The 26973-nt window shown below is 42.9% G+C and overlaps 1 protein-coding gene across 1 annotated transcript in view; it reads left to right on the top strand.

Moving 5' to 3' along the window:
* Window positions 1-6323: 6323 nt before the first annotated feature.
* HTR3B (5-hydroxytryptamine receptor 3B) overlaps window positions 6324-26973 on the top strand; it is a gene marked incomplete at both ends in the record, with an annotated part of 38631 nt that continues 17981 nt past the window's right edge. Inside the window, 2 exons of the mRNA XM_084893909.1 lie at window positions 6324-6363; window positions 10980-11140. Coding sequence (XP_084750035.1) covers window positions 6324-6363; window positions 10980-11140 — 201 coding nt within the window. The remainder of the gene's footprint in view (window positions 6364-10979; window positions 11141-26973) is intronic.

Here is a 26973-nt window from a genome sequence, read left to right as displayed (position 1 = left end):
GGGCGCTGTGACTCTGGCAGAGGGGGATTCGCAGGGGCCCGGGGGCCAGGTGCTGCCCAGAGCCCAGAGGTCAGCTGGGACCTGCCCTTCCACACCTGCTCACGCTTGGATCACCAGCCAGGCCTAGGGATTGCACCCATGCATGTATTTCATGCACTGGGCCTCTAGTAGGTATAATATTGATTTCTTCACACCAGACAGCTATTGCTGTGTTGGCTATTGTCATTTATTTTATTTGAAAATCTAAGGAAAGAGAGGTCAATATCGATGACTAAATAGTCAGGTATTTTATGTGGGACACCAGTTGAAAATTGCTGGTATAATCCTGTATAATAAAAGTCTAATATGCAAATTGTCCCCTTAGGCAGTGGTTCGGCCAAAAGTTGGACTGCTCACTGTGATGTGCACTGACTACCAGGGGGTGGTGCAGAACAGGGTGGTGATGTGGCGCTGGCAGCAGGCGGCAGTGCAGGTGCTGCTGGCCCCAACGAGAGAGAGCGGGACTGTGCCGGGATGGTGGAGCAGGTGAGTGGGCGGTACCAGGCCAAGGAGGGTGTAAGCAGAGGCCTGATCACCCCACAGATGGCCATTAGCAGCAGCGGCGGGGGGTGGGACTGCTGCCCAGCTCCCAGGCATTGAGAGAGAAAGGGCAAATAGCAATATTAAACTACTTCTTCTAATTATTTCCTTCCAATGTGCATGAATCCATGCATTGGGCCACTAGTAAAATATAATAAATGTTGTTTTCTGGGGCTGCAGGCATGACAGCTGCCACAAGGCGGCGCTCTGACTACATTCACTTTGCTTCCACTGCGCTTTCCACTTCCCCGCTCTGCTTGCAGTCATTAAGGGCTCTAACTAGAGGTCTGTCACCCTCCAGCCATAGTCAGCTAACCTGTTATTAGTGCCAAGCCTTCCTCCTGGAGCAATGACAGTGTGAATCTCAGCAAGGGCAGGAAGGGGACAAATACAGCTGCTGTGCATTTTAGAGTAATTGCTGCAGGCCACTGGGAGACAGCTTTATAATCACAGCACTCACACAGACGTAGACAGTATCTCACTTTTCTATTTATTCCCCTCAACACTTGGTAACGTGAATTTGTTAATCCACTCAACTATGTTCATTTGGATTTACCTGCTCCCCTCACCCCCGATTTTCCAAAGTGAGGCTGGCCAGGTGCTATGCTCTCTTCTCACCATCCTGCCTTTTCACGTGCTCTTCCTGCTGCCGGTGCTCCCCTCTCCCTCTCCTCACCTCGGGGTCTCTCTTTATCAAGCGCAACTTCCCCTCACCCACCCCAAGTCTGGGCTCCTTTTCTTACTCTTCTCTCCCAGGGGTCACTCACCTGCTGGCCTTTATCTCATCGTGTTCTAAGCATTTCCTACCTGTCACCCCCACCCCCAGCTCCTTTAGCTTCCTTACCTTTACCCAGCTCCAGGGTCTACCACAGTGCCCCACAGTGAGGGGATGAATGAATAAATAAATGAGACAAGCTGGAAAGGGTCAAAGACCGAGCCCCATCTTAAGGTCACAGCAGAGATGGGAATATCCAGAACTGTAGACCTGATCCAGAATATCTTGTTGGCTGCTGTGGTTGGCAGCATCCAGGGCTCTCCAGTGACAACTCCTCAACGGGCTGAATGGGAAAGCCCTGGGCCCTTCAGTGAGCACCGAGAGGAGAGGGGTGAGTCCTGGGCACTGGCACAGCAAGGCCCGCAGGCCCGCGATCCACGCAGGGGCCTGAGCAGCAGTTCGCTGGGTGAGACCGGCTGCCTCCAGTGCAGCCTGAGCACTCTGCTGCACGGACACAGTGGGAGGCGGAAACAGAAGCAGTGAGCCCACGGCCCCTGTGGCTCTGGCTTTAGGGGGGACATCTCACTCCAGGCGGCTATGAGACTGGCACCCTCTGAGAGAATCGGGGAGGCGGGAACTGCTGGTATCTGTGCCCATGTTTTTCCTTTGCACTACTTGCTAGCTGGCTGTGCAATCTTGCTTCGAGCCCAGGCTGTCACGCTCACACCTACTTTGGGAGAGGGGTGGTGAAAGGAAGGCATGTGGATGTGGCCGTGGGAAAGCTAGACCCTTCTGTCGGCGGCCATCTTTCGTGTATAAACCAAAGTTCGTTTCTGCCCATTTGGTTATTCCATCCCTGTCTTCCTTCTATTATCCTCCAGCATTCGGTGGGCACTCACCAGGTACCGGGCTCTGGGCTGCAGATACAAAGATGAATAAGATACAGTGCTCTGTCTTCAAGGAATTCACATGGCAGAGCTGAAAATAAACACAGTCACGATGCACTTGAATAAGTGCAATAATGGGGGTACCCATGAGACCTGTGCTTTCCAGGAGCGACCAAGGTGCACTGCAGATGGTCAGTGAGCAGGGGGTGGAGCGGCCTGATGCATAGTGCTTTCTGATTTCCATTGGCACATACCCCCATCGTGGCTGATTCCACACTGCCCCCTGTTCTCCCTGAGCACGCTCGGGGAGGGATGGACACCACTGGCTCCAGGTCACCGCCGTGGCTTCAGCCTCGGGAGACCCGCACAGAGGCACCTGTGCTGTGCCTGGGCTCGGGCCCTCAGAACTGGGAGCTCATGCTGGGGTTAAGCTGCTAAGCGTGTGGAAGCTCATTCTGCAGCCAAAGAAAACAAACCAGAGCCCGTAGCCCTCTTTTCACAGGTGTGAAAACGAAGGCTTAGCAACAGGAAGCAATTTGACCAAAGCCATGAGCATCCAACAGTGAGCAGGGAGGGAAAGCAAAGTGTGCCTGATTTTAAAGCCTGGGTCCCCAGCTCCTGTGTCCTGTGACCTCTCCCAGAACACATGTCATGTGGACCAGGAGGGCCAGAGTCACGGGGACTCTTTCTGCATTTATTTTTATTTTTTTAGGGACCAGAAAAATGTGCATTAATCATTATTAACGAAATTCTGAGCCAGAAGAAAGTCAGATATTGAGTGTGGCTTTGGACTTGAAGGGCTGCCACATGGGTCTTTATTTCAGAGGACAATGCTATGGAGGAAAAGAATTCCATGTGAGGCTCTCCTCATGAGTTATTTGAGTTTGGCGAGAGCGTCCATTTCTGCCTTTCTCCTCTGGCCTGACCAGATGTGCTCAGAGAATCTAGTTCCCTCTGAGTATGTACATCTGTCAAAATCCCTGTCACTTTGAGCAGGACTGCCAAGGGAGCAGACAAAGAGAGCTGGTGATTAACTTCAAAGAACTTTGTTGGAGAGGAATAAAGATATTTAAAGGCCTATTTTGTGAACTAATTGCATTTGCATATTTATGGGATTTACTGATATAGCAGTAATTAAAAACTATTTAGTAGTCTTAAAGGACACATAACACAGTTGCTGTTTGCATAATAAACACTTCCTTATTATATTTGCATAATAAACCCTCTCCCCCTGCTTCCTCCAAAAGACCCGGGTCCATCTGAGAGGGGCCCTATCTTTCCTGGAAACGATGGAGGAGCCAGTGCATGGGCTCACAGGTGTGGAGGGGGACCGCAGAGAGAAGTATGTACCAGGAATCTCCTAAAGACAGGCCTGTCCTGAACCACAGACAGAGAGGGGCAGATCCAAACCTCAGATTAGGAAGTCTTTCTTTCTCCCAGGTGACAATTCTGGTTGTTTATTTAAACACTAATCTGCTTGAAGGACCCAAATGGCATTTCCCCCAATCCCAATATTCATCCTTTCTAAGGAGAGGTATAAGGGTGTGTGTGTGTATGAAATTTTTGACTAATCCATACTAATGAAAGGGTAATATACTAATTAGACTGGGATACCTCCTGGGAGACCTTCCGCATGTCCTTGCGGACAAAGCCATGGTGGTGGGACTGAGGCTGAGGCAGTTAGCGGTGATAAGGCCAGGAGGGGAGGGCACTTGGGGGCAAGCAGGCCAGTGGGGGGGGGGGCAGTTGGGGGTGAGCTGGATGGCAGGCAGAGTGGTTAGGGGCAATCAGGCAGGCAGGCAGGTAAGGGGTTCAGAGCCAGCGGTCTAGATTGCAAAAGGGATGTCTGAGATTAGAGAGGGTGAAGGCCAGGCTGAGAGACACCCTCCCTCACTCTTCCTCTCCGCCCCCCCCCTCCCCCCCCCAGGTGCATGAATTTCATGCACCTGGCCTAGTGGTTATCAGAAACAGTGCAAGTTAAAAGTGCCATATTTAAGGAGTGAGAAACAACAATTTTCATGAGAAAGTATAGCTTGAGCAGAGGAGAGATACCAACTTGGAAGGCACGTAGTAAACCAACCAAATGCAGACAGGATCGTAAAGCTGGAGGAGGAAGACCTAAGCTGCCTGGTTGTACCGGACAGGGTGGCCGAGGAAGGACCAGGAAGCGTCTGTATATCAAGTACCTTGAAGACAAGTCGCTCACACAAAACCTTTCCCTCTTGGCAGAACAATCAGTCAACAAGGAGCTGTAATGGGCAGGAGCACCAGACTGTTGTTGAATTAGCTAATGAAGGTCGTAATGTACCTGTATTACACATCATTAGCAAAGGCCTTCCCGTAACAGATGGGTGTACGGGAAAGTGAGGAGAAGCGGGAGGGTTTGATTTAGAGTCGTGGCTTACTGAAATGCCTGGCAAGAACGTAGTGTCCATCATCGTCTCAATTAAACCTCTGCCTCTGTGCTTTCCCGTGGTGCTGCCTGCAGCTTGCCTTCCTCTGGTCCAGACTCATCTCATAGGTAGAAGCCAACAGTTCGGAGAACTGATGGGGAGTGCTGGGACTCGATGGCCAGATCAATCCCTGGAGGTGATCTTACCTCTTGACGAAGCTCCATTATCTAGAGATAAATATCTCTGAGGAATATTTCTCCAATAAACTTTTTATAACTTTGTATCAAAATTCCTCTACCAGGTACAACCATTTCATTTCGTTTCCTTCAGAAATACCTTCAAATGCACAGAACATTGGAAGAATAGTAGACACCCCCACCTCCACCTCCACCAACCACTTGAGAGTAAGTTGCCATCTGACGCCTTTTTACCTGTGAGCACTTAGCATTTTATTCTTACAGGCAAGAATATTTTTATATCCTCTCCATATAATCAAAGTCAGAATATCATCACTGTTGTCTCATCTACAGATTCCATTTGAGTCTCACCAATTTCCCCCCAAATGTTCTTTATAGTAACAGGATCCAATTCAGAGTCAGAATCTTCACCAACAGGAGTAAACCCATCGGGTACATTTTATTGGTAAGTGAAAATTAGGAAGAGAACTCCAAGGATTCTAACCAAAGGGACTGAATACTTAGGAATCAGGTATATATCCCCTCGCCCAATTTACTTATAAAAACATATGTCACACTTGTGCCTCTATAATCCCATTTATAGTAAGAAGAAGGCAGCTCTTTTTTTTTCTTTTTTTTTCTTTTTTCATTCATTCAACAATCCTTTATTGAGTGTCCACTGTGTCTCTACAGCTATGAGGAAAATGAACCATATGAAGGCAGCTCTTAAAAAATGGTATGAAATGCAGTATTAGTTTTGAGAGCATCTAGGAGTCTACTACTGGAAGATAGAGTTATTATACTATAGGATTATGCAGCTTTAAAAAAAATAATGAAGAGATAATGGTTACTCAATCAAAAAGCGAAGAAAAAAATGTGTTGAATGATGCTAAACTTCAGCAGTCCTCATGTCCACTGAGCCTAGACCACCCTCTCTCATATAGTTACTCTCTGAATTGTGGGCAATGGACATTTAAAAAGCACTCCCACTCATCAAAAATCAGCGCCTCTCTTCCGGAAAGGGGCTTAGGGAACACAAAAAGCCCACGCCAGCGCTTGTCCTCCGTGAGGCAGCACCGGGTTTCCACTCGCTCTGGGTAGTCCGAGGCCGGTAACTCTGTGAATGCTGAAGATGTTCCTGCATGTTTGGAACAGCAATTTGGGTCTCAATTATGAATGAGATTAGTGTCCTCAATGCAAGCAAGAGCATTGCCTTAGGTTGAGGCTGCCAAGGAAATCATATTAGTGTGGAATTTCCCGTCCTCCGGGGCTCCTCTTCGATTACATTATTCACTTAGAAACGTCCTGTCGGGGAATGGCAGTGCTGGCCGTGATTGGATCCTGGGGCAGAAGCGAGTGGAGAAGTTCAGGGTGATCGCGACGGCACCAGTTCCAAAATGTTCCTGTGGCGCTGGGACTGCCTCTGGCTTCCATTTGGTGTTTGCCAAGTGGCACCGGCAGGGACAAGCGGCAGAGAGCAGCCCCGTGGAGAGGAGCCTGCCAGGCAGGACTAAGTGCCATTCCTTCCAACGGGCAGCCTTGCCTTCTCTGCCCGGAGACCCTGGCAGATGCGATGGCTCCTCTGTGGCCCTTGATCCTGGTGGCTGCGTCAGGTGAGTCCTCTGGGGATCTAACAGCAGGAACGCTAACACTCAGGAGCTAGAGACAGTGTCTTCTGCCTTGTGCTATGTGACTACCTCACCTGTCATAGGCCAGTCCTGTGACGCTCCATGGAGACTTTGCTCCTACAGGTACAGACACATGCATACACCGGGCCCCACGGCCCAGCTGCCCACAGAGTGAGAGTGGCCTCGGGGTGCCCTGCTTGCCGAGTCTCTGCTATTCGAGGACCCCTCTCTCTGCTGCAGTTTCCATGGAGCCTGGGGGATGTTCTTTCTCAGGTTTGCTTTTGTGTCTGAGGCGTACATTTTTGTTATCCAAAATAGTCTTGACTTCATCATAAGCTTTTGGTAACCCAGAGAGAGGGTTCCTTGGACGCATCATGCTACAGATGCCTGAAGACCATTTGGTTTCTGGGGCTTCCATCCAGCCACACGGTCTGTGAAGGCGAGTCTGTGTCCAAAGACACACGCTGTCAGCTCACATGTTTTGGGTGCACAGTTTCTCTCTCTCTTTTTAAAAAAAGATATACTTTATTGATTTTTTTTACAAAGAGGAAGGGAGAGGGATAGAGCGTTAGAAACACAGATGAGAGAGAAACATCTATCAGCTGCCTCCTGCACGCCCCCCCCCCCCAAACTAAAACAAAAACTGCGGATGTGCCCACAACCAAGTTACATGCCCTTGACCAGAATCAAACCCAGGACCCTTCAGTCCACAGGCTGACACTCTATCCACTGAGCCAAACCAGTTTCGGCTGCACAGTTCCTCTTAAAATTAGGTAACAATTCCTCTTAGAAGCTAATGTATTTTTCCCCCCTAAAATTTTGGAACTAAACATCCATGTATGAACTCTACTGAATTAAGCCATTTTAGTTAGGACACAATTGATTCTCAGGAAACATGCACAAATAAAGAATTTATCTTTATGCTGCTATTTCCCAGTATCCCCTTTTCTTGAGGGTTCTCCTCGAGCCCAGTTAAAATAAAACTGGAAGTGGAATGAGTCAATTATGGGGATGAAGAAGGAATTTGGTAGTCAAGAAGCTGGAAATGATTTTTTTATTCAAGGGGGGAGGGGTGGGAATAGCCACTTATTATTAAAGTATAAAAATCCTGATTATTGAACTTAAAGGATAAAAGCCTATCTTAATTATAAAAATGAAAACAGAGGAAATTTCATTAAATGCCAAATGGGTTTCCTAGCAGAAAATAATTATGAACATTAAACTAAGATAAAATTGAAAAATGAGGGTAAGAAAACAGAAGAAATTCTTCTTAACAACGTCTCCTCCTAATGTTTTGTGTTATGCTTGATTTTTGTTCTAAATGTTGCAGACAAAGGTGGTTTGACAGTGTCTAGTAATCTGTGCTTCAACATAAATCCTACTGAGCACATCAGTCGCAGAATAACCCACCCTCGGGAATGCTAACGGGCTAGTACCAGGAGGATTTGTCAATATAAGGTCACTGAACCGGCCGCCACTTCACGGCTGCTGCTGGAGTTGGTGTGCTGGGCAGAGGGCCCGGATGAAGAGAGCCTGTTAGTTCCTGCGCCACTGCTCGAGTCCACTAATCTCTTAAGAGTCAGTTTTCCTGCAAGTTAACTATCTAGTGTGTATGTTTATGAAGATCAGACAAGATAGCATGGTGGACTGTGTAAGGTGCAACGCAAACAGAAGCTATGACGGACCTGAAAACACACATTCGCAAAAAAATTACGAGGGGCTGTTTCTGCCAGACAGCGTGCGATGCACCCGTCTCTCTTGGCAAAGGTTGCTCACCGTAGTGGCTAATATTTTCAGGAAGCTGGGCCACAGATCAGTGGCGTTAAATCCCGGCCTCATTGCTTGCCAGCTGTGTGACCTCAAGCGGTACTAACCTCGTCAAGGCTGTAGTCCTTCATCTGTAATAACAGTGACGCATGGGGCTGCAGAGAATCTATGTCACAGGCTGTGGCCAAAGTTAAATGAGATAATTCATGGAAAGCGCCGTTAGCCTCATGCCTGCCATTTGAAAGCATTCCATCCGCAGGAGGTATTCAATAGAACCACACACCTAAACCTCTATTTCCTTGTAACCTCCCAGGTGTATGTACACCTGGCATAATCTTAAAGATAGGATGCTCACTAAAGCCAGAATAGCTCTTTTAAAAAATATATATATTTTATTGATTTTTTATAGAGAGGAAGGAAGAGAGATAGAGAGCTAGAAACATCGATGAGAGAGAGACATCATGCAAACCCCCTGGGGATGTGCCCGCAACCAATGTACATGCCCTTGTCCAGAATCGAACCTGGGACCTTTCAGTCTGCAGGCCGACGCTCTATCCATTGAGCCAAACCGGTTTGGGCCAGAATAGCTCTTTTAATCAAAGTGCAGAACACTGTAAGATAGGTGTGTGTAAGAGAAACTCATTCAAATAAGGAAAACAAAGGAATTATCCTACTGTATTCTTATCTTTTTTTAAAAAAAACACACACCCTCTCTTCACCTAAAAGATTTTTATATCTCAGTTCCTATCACATTCCCCCTTCCCACGATCTTGAGTGAGCTATTGGAAGCTGGTTGTCAGGAGGCAGAGCTAGGCGCACTCTGCCCCGGGTCTGCCGAGAGCGTCCATCAGTGTCTGTTGAAACATCACTTCACGGTGAGTCATTTGGTGCTCGTGGGAATGTCACATTAGCTTTCGAGGGGCATAATTTACTGTTAATTAATGGTCACTTAGATCCTTAATCTCCCTCCTGCTATAGATCTTGCTCCTCAGGCAAATTTGCATGCATCACAGAAATGTAATTTATTATTTCTTCCCATTTTAAACAAAACTCTTTCCTCATACAGTTTACTTAAACCTGCTTCCTTTTGTTTCTTATGTTTCTCCTATGGATGCTCGTTTCTCTTTTGTTCCCAGTTCTGGCTTCCAGAATTTGCTCTTTTTTTACCCAAAGACCTTGACCTGTTCTAGGAAATACGTGTTTACCTAAGGGGACCTGTCAATTGCTTCCTAGAAAAGACGGTAGCGGGGAATCGGAGTCTTTGTGAGCAGAGGGTGTAGGGAACACATGTGTTCATTTCTCAGAATTGTCTTCATTCTGTCTTGGGCAGTTGCCCGTGTTGAAACATGCCCTTTCAGAGTTTCCCCAGCGGGGACTGGAATTGGGAGCTTCCGAGCCAGGTAAAGGTGAGGTCGCCCGCAGCAAAGTTCGCAGGAAAAGCCCCAGACCAGCTTGTCTCTGTGCTTCTGACTTCTGTCCCCTGGGGTACGCCAGCAAGAGGTGGCTTCAGGTGGAGAGTCACAGCACATTTTTTGACAATCAGAGTTCACAAAACACCCTAAACATGATGCCTGATGCAAGCCACGCGCCTTGGCCTGCGCGCCTGACTAGCTCCCGCCACTTCAGGCGCCCCTCAGGTGAGCAGTTAGGGAGTTAATATTCTCATTAGGCTCCCGGTTCCGAGGGTAATGAAAGTGAATATTCCACTGCCCACGACGAGTCTGGAATTGCACCTCCAGCATCGCTGTGAGCATTTTGGTCACAATGACATTGATAAATCATAGAAATTGCTGCCTGTGGCTGCGAGTGACATGGCATCATTCATAGAGAAATGGGTAGAAACAGGACTGTTGCGCAGGGAGAAGATATCTCATTTACAGTTTCCTGCTGAATCCCGCATACCTTCAGCAGCTCATCAAAATAACCATCAAAACCACTGAGCGCCGGCGAATTCGCAGGCAGGACACTACAGATAGATTTCACTCACACGCCCTGGCAGGAGGCACACAATTTGCTTCAGTCCAATGACTTAGCGAGGCTCTGAATCCCCCAAGGGCTGGCAGAGCTTGTGAACAAAATATCTTTCTGCAATTCGGAGAAAGCCCTCACAGATTTGTCACCTCCAATTGTTGACGCTCATTTCTCTGGCTTCTTTCCTCCCTCCCCCAACACCAATCCCTGCTCCTCCACACATCAGGATTCCTGGGCCGGAGGAAACGGGTGCTCCCTGGAACTAGAGAGAATTTCCCCAAATGAAGATCTCATTTTCTGACAAGTGCATTTTATTTAAAGACAGACCGAGTGAGAAAAGTGGTTTTTTTTTTTTTTTTTTTTTTTTTAGAAGAATTGGTATCTCATTAATCCCATTATTTAGAAATCCACGCAGATCTTTGGGTTCATAGGCTCGTCCATGTTTTTGCCTGGGTTTTCTATTTTAACTGTTGAATTAAAAATGGAAAATCAAAAGAAAATTGGCTAAGTGTGTAGGAAGGTTAGTCTCATGTACAGGACGAGGCGGTACAAGAACAAGGAAAGGATCCGTCTCCAAGATGCATGATTGCTTGAAACTGAAATTGTGGGTGCAGCTTGGCTTCCTTGAAGATGGAGCTGATTTATTTATCTTTGCAATGAGATTTCTCTATTGGACACAGAGGCCATCAGCTTACTTACATCAGTTGTTTAAAGCTGTCTATCAAAAAAAATTACCAGCCGGCTCTGGGCTTAGGCTGATTGGGGTGAGCTGAGGCTCTATTCTGCTAGGAATAGTCTGAACTCTCCTGAAGATGCTTAGCTCCTCTTGTTTTCAACTTCACAATGACAGTTTTCTTGTTCAGGAATCCTAGCCATAGGTACTCCTCATCCCAGGAGTTCTGCTCTGCACCATCTCACCAAGCAGCTGCTGCAGAAGTATCATAAGGACGTGAGACCAGTTCATGACTGGACGGAGGCCACCACGGTCTACCTGGACGTGTTTGTCCGTGCGGTACTGGATGTGGTAAGGACCAGTTACCCGTTCCTGTTCCTGCTTCCCTGGTGTACAACTGTGTGCTGTTTTCACAGGAGCTTAGGCATAGTTTTGTTCCTGAGACTCTTAGTTGAGATGGTAGGGGGGTTGTGCTAGGCTCAGTTTTGCAGTGAGCATGAGGTAGAATATTTATTAGGAAAATCATGCTTTCTAGCCCCCAACTTACACTGCAGGCCCGGTACATGGATTTGTGCACTAGTGAGGTCCCTCGGCCTGGCAGATAATCTCGTAGTATGAATTGCACAGAATAAGATGTTTCAAGAATTCTGGTCATGGATCTGGTGCATATTTTATGAGTATTGCTGAAACAAAGAATGGTAATAGGCATTCCACACTCTCCCTCCCTCGCTTTCCCTCCCTTTCGTTCACATTTCTTAGTGATAGTGTTGCCTGAAAATTTAAAAAGAGAAAAAAGTGCTTTGATATTGAGTGTATAAGGGGCCCAAACCTAAGGTTTTTGCTAAGGCTGGTGGGGGAAGATTTGTTTATTAAATCATGTTTTTTTCTACCATATCTGAAAAATGGGTTGCTGTGGGAATGAGAAAAAAATCATATGAATAAATGATAGTCTTGATGATTATCCTTGATTCCTCTTTCTCCTTTTTTTATTTTATTGATTTCAGAGAGGAAGGAAGAGGGAGATAGAGATAAAACATAAATGATGAGCGAGAATCATTGATCGACTGTCTCCTGCATGCCTCCTACTAGGGATGGAGCCTGTAACTCAGGCATGTGTCCTGTGGCTGAGTTCCTGTTCCTGCCACAGGGAATTGAACAGTGACCTGTTGGTTCATAGGTCAATGCTCAACCACTGAGCCATCCAGCTCAGCTCTTTCTTCTTCTTCTTCTTCTTCTTCTTCTTCTTCTTCTTCTTCTTCTTCTTCTTCTTCTTCTTCTTCTTCTTCTTCTTCTTCTTTTTTTTTTTTAATAACAAAGACTTCAATACGAGTAGGTCCCAGATTTAATTTTCTCTTTTTTAAATTTATGTTTTCAATACAGTTAACATTCAATGTTAAATTATTTTTAAGTGTACAACACAGTGATTAGACATTCATGTACCTTATGAAGTGACCCACCCCGATAAGTCTAGTACCCATCTGGCACCATAGCAGACTTTTATTGAGCTTGTTTTGTTAAAGTAGTTTAATGATTGTTTTTCAATTTACTTCTCAAAACTATCTTTTTCTAATTGAAGTATAAGATACATATATTGAAATGCATAGATCTTAAATGTACAATTTGATGAGGTTTGATAACTGTGTGCACCCATATAATCCATACCTATCAATTATCAAACATTTTCATCACTCCAGAAAGTTCCCTCATTTCCTTCCCAGTCAATCCCCATTCCCTCCACCCATAGAAACCACCACTGTTCTGATTTCTTTCACCATAAATTATTTTTGCCATATTTAGAACATTATATAAATGAAATTTTATTCATCTATTGTATCTGGATTTTTCCTGATGTAATGTTTTTGAGGTCACTCATGTTGTTGAGTATTGATAAGCAGTATTTGGCTATGGCTCTACCATGATTTATGTATGTACTCTCCTGTTGATAAGCATTTGGGTTGTTTCTAGTTTGGGGATATTATTAATGAAGCTAGTATGAACATTCCTGTATACATCCTTTGCATTCACATGTTTTCATTTCTCTTAGGTAAAACCTAGAAGTGGAATAACTGAGAAACTGCTAGGCTGACTTATAAAATGGTTGTCATTTTGCTGTCCTTACAGTCAGCACTAGAGTCCCCATTGCTCCACATCTTCATCAACATTTGATACTATCAACTTTTAACCTTTAGCTACTCTGGTCGGGTGTGGTGGTCTGTTATTGTGGTTTTATTTTACATTTCCTTGATGGCTAATGATTTGGGACTCTTTTTCATGTGCTTATTGGCTACTTACATAGCTTATTTGTAAAGTATCTATTTAAGTATTTTCCTTATTTTTATTTGGCTATTTGTCTTTTTATTATAGACTAGAGGCCCAGTGCATGGATTTGTGCACCAGTGGGGTCCCTCGGCCTGGCCTGCAAGGATCAGGTCCAAACCAGCTCTCCGACTGTGGGGTCCCTGATTGTGAGAGGGTGTAGGTCAGGCTGAGGGACTCCATCAGTGTACTAGGGAGGGACCATGGGAAGGCTCCAAGGCATGTCTGGCCATCTCACTCAGTCCCAATTGGCTGGACCCCAGCAGCAAGCTAACCTACCATTCAGAGCATCTGCCCCCTGGTGGTCAGTGCATGTCATAGTGACTGGTCGAACAGTCAAACAGTCGGAAACTTAGCATATTAGGCTCTTATTATGCAGGATTTATTGGAGTTGTTTATATATTCTGGACACAAGTCCTTTGCCAGATATGTACTGTGAATGTTTAGTCCCTGTCTGCAGCTCATTGACTCATCCCTTAATGGGCGTTTTAAAAAAATATATATTTTATTGATTTTTTACAGAGAGGAAGGAAGAGAGATAGAAAGTTAGAAACATCGATGACAGAGAGTCATCGATCAGCTGCCTCTTGCACGCCCCCTACTGGGGATATGTCCACAACTAAGGTACATGTCCTCGACCGGAATCGAACCTGGGACCCTTCAGTCTGCAGGCTGACACTCTATCCACTGAACCAAACAGGTTTCAGCCCTTAATGGGTCTTTTGATAACATAAACTTTTTAATTTAGTGAAGTCTATTTCTATCAACTATTTATGGTACCAAGAAACCTTTGTTACTCCAAGTTCATGAAAATATTTTCTTCCAGAAGGTTTACAGTTTTTAGCTCTTTAGATTTAGTTCTATGATCTATTGCGAATTAATTTTTGTGATGTTATGAGGTTTTTGATGTTGTTTTTGTGGGTTTTGTTTTGTGTTTCTCTTGAAATCAGATAATGTAAGTCCTTGGATTTTGTTATTTGTTTTTAAGATAGTTTGGTTTTTTATGACCTTAGTATTTCTTTATACATTTTATAGTCATCTTGTACAATTCTCCTCTCTCTCTCTCTCTCTCTCTCTCTCTCTCTCTCTCTCTCTATATATATATATATATATATATATATATATATATATATATATATATATATAATTTTTCAAATAATTTAGAAAGTCACAGAGGTAGAAAAGGTGAGCCAGTTGGGCTGTATGGCATCAGGAAACAAATTATAGAGGCAAAGAAAGGACCTTTGAGGGAAAAAAAAAGCAGACAGAAGGAGCCTGGGGAAGGAGAAAGGTGTGGGTGTGCTTCAGAGAGAGAGCCACCATTCATTTCTATTTAAACATTGGAAAAAACAACAACCCCAATTAGAGTTTCTTTCAAATGATAAGGGAAATAGAGATATTTAGGGAAGAATTGACTTTTTCCCATTGATTTTTAGAGAGAATGGAAAGGAAGGGGAGAGACAAAGACATACACACACACACACACACACACACACACTCACACACACGGATGTGAAAGAGAAACATCTAATGGTTGCCCCCTGCATACATTCCAACCAGGGATTGAATCCACAACCGGGGTATGTGCCCTGACTAGAATCAAACTGCCACCTTGTGGTGTATGGAACGATGCTCAACCAAGTGAGCCATACCAGCCTGGGCTCTGATATTGCTTTTTTATTCTTTCAGTGCCCATCAGCAAATAGTGATATTGTCTTTTACATTTCTCATATCAGTAATTTGTGTTTTCTCTTATTTTTCTTTGGCCAGTATTTCCAAAGGTTTATCAATTTTATTTTTTTCATTGATATCTGCTTAGTATATCTTTTTTTCCTTCTTTCTTTTGCATTTCATTTTTCTTCATCTAGTTGTTTTTAAAGTAGAAACTTATTGACTTTGATTCTTTTTCTTTTCTAATTTTGCATTTAAAATGATAAATTTCCCTCTAACCACTGCTTTTTCATTTCTAAAATTTTGAAACATTTTAGAAATGAAACTCATCTTCCTTAAGCAAATCTCTTCCTTCTATCCTCAGTCCCTGGAAGCGACTGAGCTTGTTTTTCTCATTATGATTTTGCCTTTCCATAATGTTGTATAAATTAAATCATATGGCATTTTCCACTTTGTTTTTGGCTTCTTTCATTTAGCATAATGCTGTTGAGATTCATCCATGTTGTGTTGTTGCATATATCAACGGCAGTATTCCACTGTACAGATGTACTGCGATTTGTTTATCTATTTAACAGTTGTTGGAAATGCGGGATGCTTCCAATTTGTGCCTATTATGAATATAGCCACGATAAACATTTGCATATGTTTTCACTTCTTTCGGATAAATACTTAGGTATGGGATTGCTGCGTTGTGTGATACGTCGATGTTTAACTGCATAAAGGTCTGCTGTTTTCCAAGGTGACTATCATGTTCCATTCCACCTGCAATGTATTAGAGTTTCAGTTCCTCACATGATGACCAGCACTTGCTATTGTCAGTCCTTTAACATTTTAGCTGTTCTAGTAGAATTGGAGTGGTGGCTCATGAGGTTTTTATAACTTTCGTTTGACTACAGACTAATGATATCGAGCATCTTTTTGTGAGCTAATTTGCCAATTGTGTGTTTTGGTGGGTAAAGTATTTGTTAAAATCTTTTACCCATTTTTAAAATAGGGTTGCTTATTATCTTATTGAGTTACAAGCATTGCTTATATGTACTTTGGGTCTATTTCTTATATGTATTCTGTACAACTATTCAATATGCTCCTCCTTACACTAGTACACTGTCAGTTACCGTAGCATTCTAGAAATCTTAAAATCAGGTAGTGTGTCTTCTAACCTTGTTCTTCTGTTTCAAAGCTCTTTTGGCTCTTCTACATCCTTTGTATTGCCATGTAAACTTTAGAATCAATTCATCAATTTCTAGTGGAAAGAAACCTGGTAGAATTTCTATTGGGATTACATTAAATCTACAGATCAATTTGAGGAGAATTGTCATCTTAATAGTCTTCCAACCCATGAATACAGGGGATACAGTATATCTCTTCATGAATACAGTATATCTCTTCATTTGTTTAGTTCTTCTTTGATTTTCCCTAGTAACATATTATAGTTTTCAGTGTTTTGTACATATTTGGTTAAGTATATCTGTAAGTATTTTACATTTTAATGCTATTATGAATGGTATTTTAAGTGGAGTCTCCATTTGTTGCTAGCATAAAACAAACAAACAAACAAACAAATTGATTTGTACATTTTGGCCTTGGATGTTGTGATCCTACCATCTTTTATTAGTTTCAGAGGCTTTTTTTGTAGATTCTTTCAGATTTTTTATGTAGAAGACCATATTATCTGTGAATAAAGATAGTTTCACTTCTTTATTTCTGCTTTTTAAACATATATTTCCTTTTATTCTTGCCTATTGCCTTGGCTTGAACTGTCAGTACAATGCTGAATACAAGGATATACTGTTATATAAATATCAATTTAATATATTTGATAGCATTGTTAAAGTCTTTTCTAATTTTTAAAAATTGTTGTTGTTGTTCCATTAATTTTATAGTGAGGAATGTTAAAATCTCCACCTATAATTGTGGTTTGTCTATTCTCTGCTCAGTCCATGGGTGCATACACATATAGGGTTTCATGTATTCTTGGCGAACAGATCCTTTTATTATTATGAAATGGCCCTCTTCATCTCTGGTAATATTCTTTTTTTCTTCAAGTTTTTCTTATGTTAACTTTTACATGGTACATACAAGGATAGGCAAAATTAGGTTTACAGTTGTGGGTACATGAAACAGAGTTGATAAAGCTATTATAATTATCATAACCTGCATATGTTTTTCCATATGAACAACTGAAAACCTACTTTTGCCCCACCGTGTATATTGCCATTCTTTTATTTTCAATCTTTTTGTGTTGTATTCGGAGTCATTTCTTGGAGATAGCATGTAATGGGTCTTGATTTCTTCTCAACTTTTTATTTTGAAATAATTATAAATTTATAGGAAGTTGTAAATCAACTTACAGGGAAGTTTTGTGGACTCTTCACCCAATGTCTCCCAATATTAACATCTTACATTAATATAGTACAGTGTCAATACTAGAAAAATTACATTTGTGCAATCCATAGAGCTCATTCAGGTTTCTTGGGTTTTACATGTATTCACATTGGGGCGTGTGTGCTTCTGTGTAATTTCATCATAGGTATAGTCACCATCACCACCACTTCCAGCTACGCCACTGCCATCGGTATTGGCCTTCCTGGAACTGCTCCTCCCCAGCCCCAGCCCTTTCTCCTCCCAATCCTTAACCACTGGCAACCAGTCAATGTTTTCTTTATCTTTATCATTATATTTTCAAGACGATTATAATGGAACCACTCAGTATGTAACCCTCAAGACTGCTTTTGTTCATTCAGTCTAATTCCATTACTGTTCTTGGAAGCTGTTGTGCATATCAATAGTTCATTCCTTTCTGTTACCAAGCAGTAGTCCAGGGTATTGCTTTTGAAACTGCCAATCTATGCATTTTTATTGAAGTGTTTTATCCATTTACCAATGCCATCTTGCTATTTGTTTTCTAGTTGTCCCATCTATTTTGTCTTATGTTCTTCTTTTTCTCATATCCAACCTTATTTTAGGTAAATTAAAAATTTTTTAATATTCAATGTTAGTTCTCCTATTGGCCTTTTAGTATCCTGCAATTATTATTATAGAATATTTTCCTCCAGTTTATATAACCCTGTAGTTATTATTTGTTTGCAAAGAGGAAAGTTAAACTAATACAAAAAAGATCCCCCTTTTAGAAACCAATTTTACTTTTTCCTAGCTTTATTTTCTCACTCACACTAGTAAAAGTACTAGATATAAGATCCTAGAAAATGTTGTTCAATTAAATGCCAGGAAACACCACCTCTACTCCAAAATGCCTCCTGTTACACAAACTCCAACAGAAAACTTCTTTAATTCTCTTTCCTAATTGGATAATGAACTAGAATTTTGTGAACAATTTCCTGGGGCATTATTGGATGTATCCTTACCTACTTGAGAAATATTAGTCCTTACTACTTAGTTGTCAGTGGGTTATTATCAGACACTGTACAATGAACAAAAGTATGATTTTAATAGTCACATAATATGAACCATGTGATGTGAAACCTCAGGGCAGAGGAATAACCAGCCTTGAGTAGGGGATTAAGACCACCTTCTAAGGCCCTCTTCCTCCTACTTTCTAAATTGATTCACATAGAGTAAAATTGCTCAAACTAGAGGCTTTTTGGAGGTAACTATAGAAAAGGAGTACGGTTTTTATATAAATACTAGAGGCCTGGTGCACAAAATTTGTGCACGGCGGGGGGGGAGGGGGGGTGAGAGGTGTTTCCCTCAGCCCAGCCTGCACCCTCTCCAATCTGGGACATCCCTCTCACAATCCAGGATTGCTGGCTCCAAACTGCTTGCCTGCCTGCCTTCCTGATTGCCCCTAACCACTTCTGCCTGCCAGCTTGATCACCCCCTAACCACTCCCATGCCAGCCTGATTGATGTCTAACTGCTCCCCTACCAGCCTGTTTGCCCCCAACTTCCCTCCTCTGCCAGCCTGGTCACCCTTAACTGTCCTCCCCTGCAGGGTTGATCATCCCCAACTGCCCTCCCTTGCAGGCCTGGTCCCTCTCAACTGCCCTCTCTTGCAGGCCTGGTGCCTCCCAACTGCCCTCTCCTGCTTGCCTGATAGCCCACAACTGCCCTCCCTTGCAGGCCTGGTCCCTTTAAACTGCCCTCTCCTGCTGCCCATCTTGTGGTGGCCATTTTGTGTCCACATGGGGGCAGGATCTTTGACAACGTGGAGGCAGCCATCTTGTGTGTTGGAGTGATGGTCAATCTGCATATTTCTCTATTATTAGATAGGACTAGAGGCCCGATGCATGAAATTCATGCACTGGGGTGGGGGGTTCCTCAGCCCAGCCTGCATCCTCTTGCAGTCCGGGACCCAGAGGGGTCCTTAGCACTGTGCAGAGGTGGGAGAGGTTCCTGCCACCACTGCTGTGCTCTCCAGCCATCAGCCTGGCTTTGGGCAGAGCGGTGCTCCCCCTGTGGGAGTCCACTGACAACCAGGGGGCAGCTCCTGCATTGAGTGTCTGCCCTCTGGTGGTCAGTGTGCGTAATAGCAACCGGTTGCTCTGCTGTTTGGTTGATTTGCATTTTAGCCTTTTATTATATAAAATTTTATCTTAAAACAACTTTTATCAAATTAAAAACTTTTATCTCTACCTACCTTAATAAGAAAAATGAAATTAGATACCTTATGGCAGCTAAGGAGAACACGATTATTTTTTCAATCGTGTTTTTCTCCACTGTTGTAGAATATATTAATTTTCACCAGAATATGTTAGACATATCATATTATTTGACATGGCAAACTTCCCTTATATCCCATTCCTAAATTTTAAAAAATATTTTTATTGATTTCAGAGAGGAAGAGGGAAAGAGAAATAGAAACATCAATGATGAGAGAGAATCATTGATTGACTGCCTCCTGCAGGTCCCCCATTGGGGATCGAGCCTGCCACCTGGGCATGTATCCTTGACTGCATTCAAGGGCATAGAGCAGATAGAGCATCGACCCTTCAGTCCGCAGGTCGATGCTCTATCCGCTGGGCTAAACCAAGTAGGGCTCCCATTCCTCTATTTTTATCCCTATCTTAACTTTATCATCTACATGTGCTCAGGGGTACATTGCAACTGAACCCCTTGTTGTTTCCTGTTTGTATGCCATTCATTCTGCTATTTTCTCCATGAAATGTCTTCCTTTTCATTCTCCAACTGCAAAAGAGTATAGTCCTTCAAATCTTAGCTCCTAGTGTAATTTCCCCTCAGTTATCCAAGCTGACAGCAGTGTCTCCTTTCTTTAAATCCACTGAAGTCTCTATATTTCTCAATGCATATAGTTGTTACAATGTCCCATACCCTAATTTATTAATAAGCTACTTGAGGGAAGGACTTTCTTACTCATATTTCCCCCATTATACAACATTATACCTTTTTAAAAATTTAAATATATTTTTATTGATTTCAGAGAGGAAGGGCCAGGGAGAGAGAGATAGAAACATCAATGATGAGAAGGAATTACTGACCTCCATGTTCATAGGTTGATGCTCAACCACTGAGCCACACCTGCTGGGAAGTACAATATATCTCACTTCAAAGATAGTGGATAGAAATTTGCCTAACAAACTAATTAATTACAACATATAAATACAAATTCTAGGATTGCTTTTATGACTAATACTTGAGGCCCGGTGCACAACATTTGTACACTGGTGGGGGGTCCCTCAGCCAGGCCTGTGCCCTCTCGCAGTACAGGGTTCCTTGGGGGATGTTCACCAGCCGAGGAGCCAGCTCCTGCCACTGCAGGTGCGCTTGCCAGTCCTGAGCCCACTGGCAAGCCCGGCTTCTGGCTGAGTGGTGTCCTTCTGTGCGACCCCCACCTCCCGCGCACCGCCTCCCCTCTAACCCCCCTGACCCCCCCCCCTTTTGTGGAAGTGCACTGACCACCAGGGGGCAGCTCCTGTGTTGAGCATCTGCTCCCTGGTCGCTCTGTCTTTTGGTCGATTTGCATGTTACCCTTTTATTATATAGGATGTTTTGCAAATGACTTTATGATGTTCAGTTGGGCTAAACCTAAAGTTCATTCCAGAGGCAAGGCCAGGTTTGAAGAACTTGATCAGATCACTCACAGATCCTGCTCAGACAAGGACACTCCCAGCATGAACAGATAACTTGTTGGATGCATCTGCTGGCAGCTGAACTGCTGGCAACTTTCGTTTGGAGAAAGAGCTTCCAGCCCAGCTTTCATCACAACACCTCGCTTTCATTATAATGTTCTGCCTCTCGTTCTGTTTCTCTGAAAGACTACAGTCATCTTAGAATTTCTGGGTATTATGAGTACCTTAGGGAAATCTGATTATAGAGATAATCTACTCAACAGTGAAAAGTTTCCATTTGTTTCTGTAGAGTTTTGTCAATCAGAATCGCAGATACCTTTGTATTCCAGTACACTGGGTAGAGCCTCCCGGCCAGACGCTGAGGCATCTGTTTCTATAGTCTTCGGGACTGGGAAAGATAAATAAGAATGTGCGGGAATTATCTATATATTTGCTAACCACCAATTTAGATCTAAATAGACTCCCTCTGTTAGGAAGACTAATGAATTCCAATTCTCTGAAATATCCTCTGCTTTTAACAAGCAAGATGGAAGTTATCTAAAGAGAAAGAGAGAGACACACACACAGAGGGGAAAGCTGTGAATAATGCCACTAGAGAACCAATTATGTTCACCAGCTGGCATTGAGAAACTTATTTCCTTTGACAAAAAAGATTTCAGTTTCAGCCTCAGACTCCTTTTTGACATTGTGTTCTTTAGGGCTGAATGACGAATCCTCCCACACCCCCCCATAAGATGTTAGAAAAGAAATTCTGGACTCTAGTTTTACATAGAATATGACAAAGCAATGGGTAAGAAGAGAAAAATGAGCTAAGGCTTCAATATAGTACTTCATAAGAATCAACCAAAAATAAAAACAAAGTGAAAATAGACATTGAAACACAGAGACCTTCTCCCAGCTGCATGACTGGGTCAACGAGATTCCTGACTTGGCATGGCAGTGACAAACTGCTGAAGACATGTCCTAGATGTACACTGTGTTTGTGGTAAAAGAGTAGTTAACAGCTGTATTTCCCAGTAAAATGAACTGCACTTGGACTTGTTTTTCCCCCTGGAACCCTTGTTGATTGCAACAAAGCCTAGAGGCTTTTGTGATTTCCTGGGTGAGACATGGCTAATTTCAGGGTCTCTCAGCTGGTAAGACTCGAAGGAAGTGGAGTCGCTCAACCTTGAGCTCTCAACAGAGGGCCTTTTATTTTTAATTCCAAGGCCTCCTGCCTTGCTGAGCTTGGCTGGGCGGGAGTCCCCTCTGTTTCTCCTCCAAGCTGTTCCTTGTGGAAAACCTCATGAATTCAGTTTCCCCCCATCTTTGTTTTTATTTTTGTTTTTTTTAAAATATATTTTATTGATTTTTTACAGAGAGGAAGGGAGAGAGATAGAGAGCTAGAAACGTCGATGAGAGAGAAACATCTACCAGCTGTCTCTTGCACATCCCCTACCGGGGATGTGCCCACAACCAATGTACATGCCCTTGACCGGAATCGAACTCGGGACCTTTCAGTCCGCAGACCGACGCTCTACCACTGAGCCAAACCGGCTTCGGCTCCCCCCCACTTTGTATACTACTTTAAAACCGGCCTTTTCCAAGTATCCATTTGGAAGTCCAAAAAATTCTGTACAGTAAGTTCGCTCAGACCAGTCCTTGTCAAGCCCCTAAAACAGGGCCACTCCATATTTGCTCACAATCATTTCTTCTTTCTCAAGGTGCCTAAAAATGCTTATTTATTAGCAACCTGCTATCTTGATTGCAAAAAAGAGGAAGCTTTAATCTAAAAAGTTCATTGTTTCTCTTCCAAACGATGCCTCCTGTGTGTGTCTGTATAGCCTGTGTACTGCACAATTCCAGGGACGCCACCTGCATGGACTAAACAGCAATGGTATCTCTCTACCCCCCACCAAACGTAGACTGAAGAGAGTAGTGGTCTTGACCTGTGTACAAAATTTATACACTTTTCATGTTTTTGGATAATTGACTGGACAATTTGTTTAATGCCATATTTTTCGGACCATAAGATGCACCGGACCATAAGATGCACCAGTTTTTAGAGAAGGGAAATGAAGAAAAAAAGATTCTGAAACAAATAGTGTCCTAAAATATTTTATGTGCATTAAAACCCAACATCACAGTCATAAACACATGTAATCAACCCTGTAAAGTAAACAGCAGCATTTAGAACCATTTAGAACCATTATTAACAAATACAGTCAGCAAAAGACAAAATGTACTGTAAAACACAATAACGAGAGACTTCAGTAATAAATTAGAATAAAGTTGAAGATTTATGGTAAAGGTTCTGCTGAGATCTACAGTACGCCTACCCAGTAGTCAAGCACGGCAACAGAGGGCGGAGAGGAATGATTGGGGGAATAGACGCGGCATTCTTCCGGGCACGGAGTATGGGCCAGCAAGGGGTACAGGCGATGATTACGGTTTGGATTACGCAGTTACCGTACACCGCACCTGGGCTGACATGGAGATATGGCTGCAGCGAGGGCATGGAGGCTGACTACCATTCATGGGAACTCCTCTACCACTCGGGGTTTACAGAGCGGGGCAGACACTCTGGGCACGGAGGAATGGACAGTGGCTGCAGCAAGCACACAGAGCCGTGCAAGCACACAGAGACCACACAGAGCCGGGCAAGTAAAAAAACTTTTTTTTTACAGTATATGTGTAGGCTATATTTGGACCATAAGACGCAGGGACTTTTTCCCCCCACTTCTGGGGGGAAAAAAGTGAGTGTTATGGTCCGAAAAATACGGTATATCCTGTTCTAGGAGGAAATTTGTTTAATATATCCTGTTCTACGAGGAAAATTGAGTTATTTGCTTTATGCCATCAGCCCCCCAAACTCTATTATTTCATTAAAATTTGATATTTTACTAAGTATTTCATAAATACAAAGGTTACCTGAATAACTCCTCAGTTCTGAACCTAAATTATCAAGGGACATGTTTTAAGCATTTTATTTAACATCTTGAATTTTCTATTTCTTTCTCTTTTTTTTGGTTCTATTATACATGGAAAATATGAGTTCAAGGCAATCTCATTAATAGTTTGTATCAGCCTTTTTACCTATAACTTCCCTGAAAATGTCTTCAAAATGCTTTCCTTTTTCTTTATTAATACCATTTTAAAATAGCAGCTTAACAATTTAGAGGTTTTTAGTATTTTCAAAGTTATCCAACCATCACCACTAATTTCAGAATATTTCACCACTTCAGTCACATCCCATGCCCCACCCCCACAAGCCCTAGGCAAATACTAATCTACTTTCTGTCTCTATAGATTTGCCTATCTTAGACATTTTATGTAAATGGAATCATACAATCATCATACAATGACTGACTTTTTTCACTTAGCATATGTCTTTTTTTTACTTAAAATTTTTTTAAAATTACAGTTGACATATAGTATTATATTAGTTTCAGATGTACAACCCAGTGATTAGACATTATATAGCTTATTAAGTTATCACCTTGATAAATCTAGTACCAATCTGGCACCATACATAGTTATTACAATATTATTGACTATATTTCCTATCATATTTTCATCACTGTAACTATTCTGTAACTTCCAATTTATATTTCTTAATCCTTTCATATTTTCACCCATCCCCACATCTCTTCTTATCTTAAAGAAGACCCTTTAACATTTCTTAAAATACTAGTTTGGTAGTGATGAACTCCTTTAGCCTTTTCTTGTCTGGGAAGGTCTTTATATATCCTTCAATGATAGCTTTTCTGGGTAGAGTATTCTAAGTTGTAGGTCCTTGCTTTTTATCACTGTGAATATTTCATGCCAATTCCTTCTGGCCTGTAAAGTTTCTGTTGATAAATTAGCTGACAGTCTCATGGGTGCTCCCTTGTAGGTAACTAATTGCTTTTCTCTCTTTGTCTTTAACTTTTGGCATTTTAATTTTGATGTGTCTTCATGTGGGCCTCTTTGGCTTCAACTTGTTTGGGACACTCTGACTTCCTGAACTTGTATGTCTATTTCCTTCACTAAGTTAGGGAAATTTTTCATTATTATTATTATTATTGCATAGATTTTCAATTTCTTGCTCTCTCTTCTCCTTCTGGTGAATTTTGGTTCACTTCAAGTTGTTCCAGAGGCTTCTTATACTATACTCATTTTTTAATACCCTTTTTTTCTTTGTGCTGTTCTGATTGAATGTTTTCTGCTTTCTTATCTTCTAAATCTCTCATTTGATCCTATGTTTCATCTACTCCACTGTTGATTCCCTGTAATGGATTCTTCCTTTCAGTTAATGACTCTTCCTTTCTGACTGGTTCCTTTTTTGTTTTCTAGTTTTGTTTTTATGTTTCCTATCTCTTTGTTAATGTACTCACTAAGTTCATCTATGCTTCCCTAAATTCATGGAGCATCCTTATAACCAGTGTGGTTTTTTTTAAAGATTTTTAAATATATATATTTTATTGATTTTTTTTTACAGAGAGGAGAGAGGGATAGAGAGCTTGAAACGTCGATGAGAAAGAAACATCGACCAGCTGCCTCTTGCACACCCCCTACTGGGGATGTGCACGCAACCAATGTACATGCCCTTGACTGGAATCGAACCTGGGACCTTTCAGTCCACAGACCGATTCTCTACCACTGAGCCAAACCGGTTTCGGCTATAACCAGTGTTTTTGAACTCTGCATCTGGTAGATAGTTTGTCTCCATTTTGTTTAGTTATTTTTCTGAACTTTTGTTCTGTTCTTTCCTTTGGGACATGTTTCTTTGACTCCTCAATTTGGCAGCCTCTTTGTGGATTAGGTAGAGCTGCTGTGTCTCCCAGGCTTGTGAGAGTGGCCTTATGTAGTAGGTGTTCTGTTGGACTCAGTGGTACAGCCTCCCCTACCACCCACGCTGGACACTCAAGGCATGGCCCTTGTGTGGGCTGTGTTCAGCTTTCTGTTGTAGTTGAGCCTTAATTGCTTTTGGCACATCAAAGGTAGGGATTTACCCCAGATCAATCAGCTGCAAGGACTGGCCGCCACCAGCTGTGCAGAGGACCACTCCCCAGAGCAGTGGGACTCTGGTGCTCACTGAATTTGCTCCTTGAATGTGTCACTGTGGAGGTGGTTCTGGAGCCTCTCAGGAGGTGCAGGTCAAGGTCTGCCACTGCCTAGGACCACCTGGCAAAAGTTACAAAGCAATCTGCAGATGGCTGCTACTTGTGGTGGGCTCAGAGGTGCCCAGGAGAGGCTACACTGTGACCAATGCTGGCTGCTGCCAGTGCTGGGCCTGGGCCACATTAAAAGAAGTATGTGGCACACTGAGGCCAGATGCTGCTTGTTTGAGAGATTTTAGGAAAGTCTGAAACATAAGCTAAGACAGACCATTTGTATGGTAAAGTCTCAGGAACCAGCTTGGATAGGCCTGCAAGTTAGTGGATAAGGGTGGGTGAGGTATCTCATGAAATCACCAAGGCAGGGTGAACAGTGATAACCAGGTTGATGAAGACTAAGATTTGGCACCCACCTCAGAAAAAGAACAATGGTTTTTGCCAGTACTTCTTCCTGGGAGAAAACTACCCCTTCAGCTCTTACCTTGATGCTAGACAATCCAGTTCCTCCCCATATGTTCCTGTTCCTTTGTAGCTGCTGCCCCAGTACTGCAGCTTAGAACAAGTCAGTATGAGTAAGGCCCTTTAAGCGGAATGCCTGGGACTCCAGAAGAACTCTGCCTCCCTCAGCCATAATCCCAACTGGTTTTATAGTCAGAAGTCATGGGGACTTCTCATCCTGGCTCTGGAACCCTAGGCTCGGGCACCTGGTGTCAGAGTGGGACCCCTTCCTCCACTAGAGGGACTTTTGCAGCTGAGCTATCTCTTTCAATTTTTATCTGCCACAGATGGATGTGGAACCTGCCCATTCTGCGTCTCTACGCCTCTCACCAGTCTCCACATGGTTTCTTCTTTGTATCTTTAGTTGTAAGACTTCTGTTCAGCTAGATTTTAGGCATTTCTGAATTATGGTTTTTCTATAGTTTAGTTGTCATTGTGGGAAGATTTGAATACCACATTTACCTCTGCTGCCATCTTGACCAAAAGTCCTTAACATATGTCTTCAAGGTTCATCCATGTTGTAGCATGTATAAGTATTTCATTACTTTCTCTTGCTGAATACTATTCTATTGTAT

This window comes from Pipistrellus hanaki (assembly GCF_964339955.1).
Source record: "Pipistrellus hanaki genome assembly, chromosome: 9".
In the NCBI taxonomy this organism is placed as follows: Eukaryota; Metazoa; Chordata; class Mammalia; order Chiroptera; family Vespertilionidae; genus Pipistrellus; species Pipistrellus hanaki.
The sequence above is the reverse complement of the archived record's forward strand: the minus strand, read 5'-3'. Positions and strand labels throughout refer to the sequence as shown.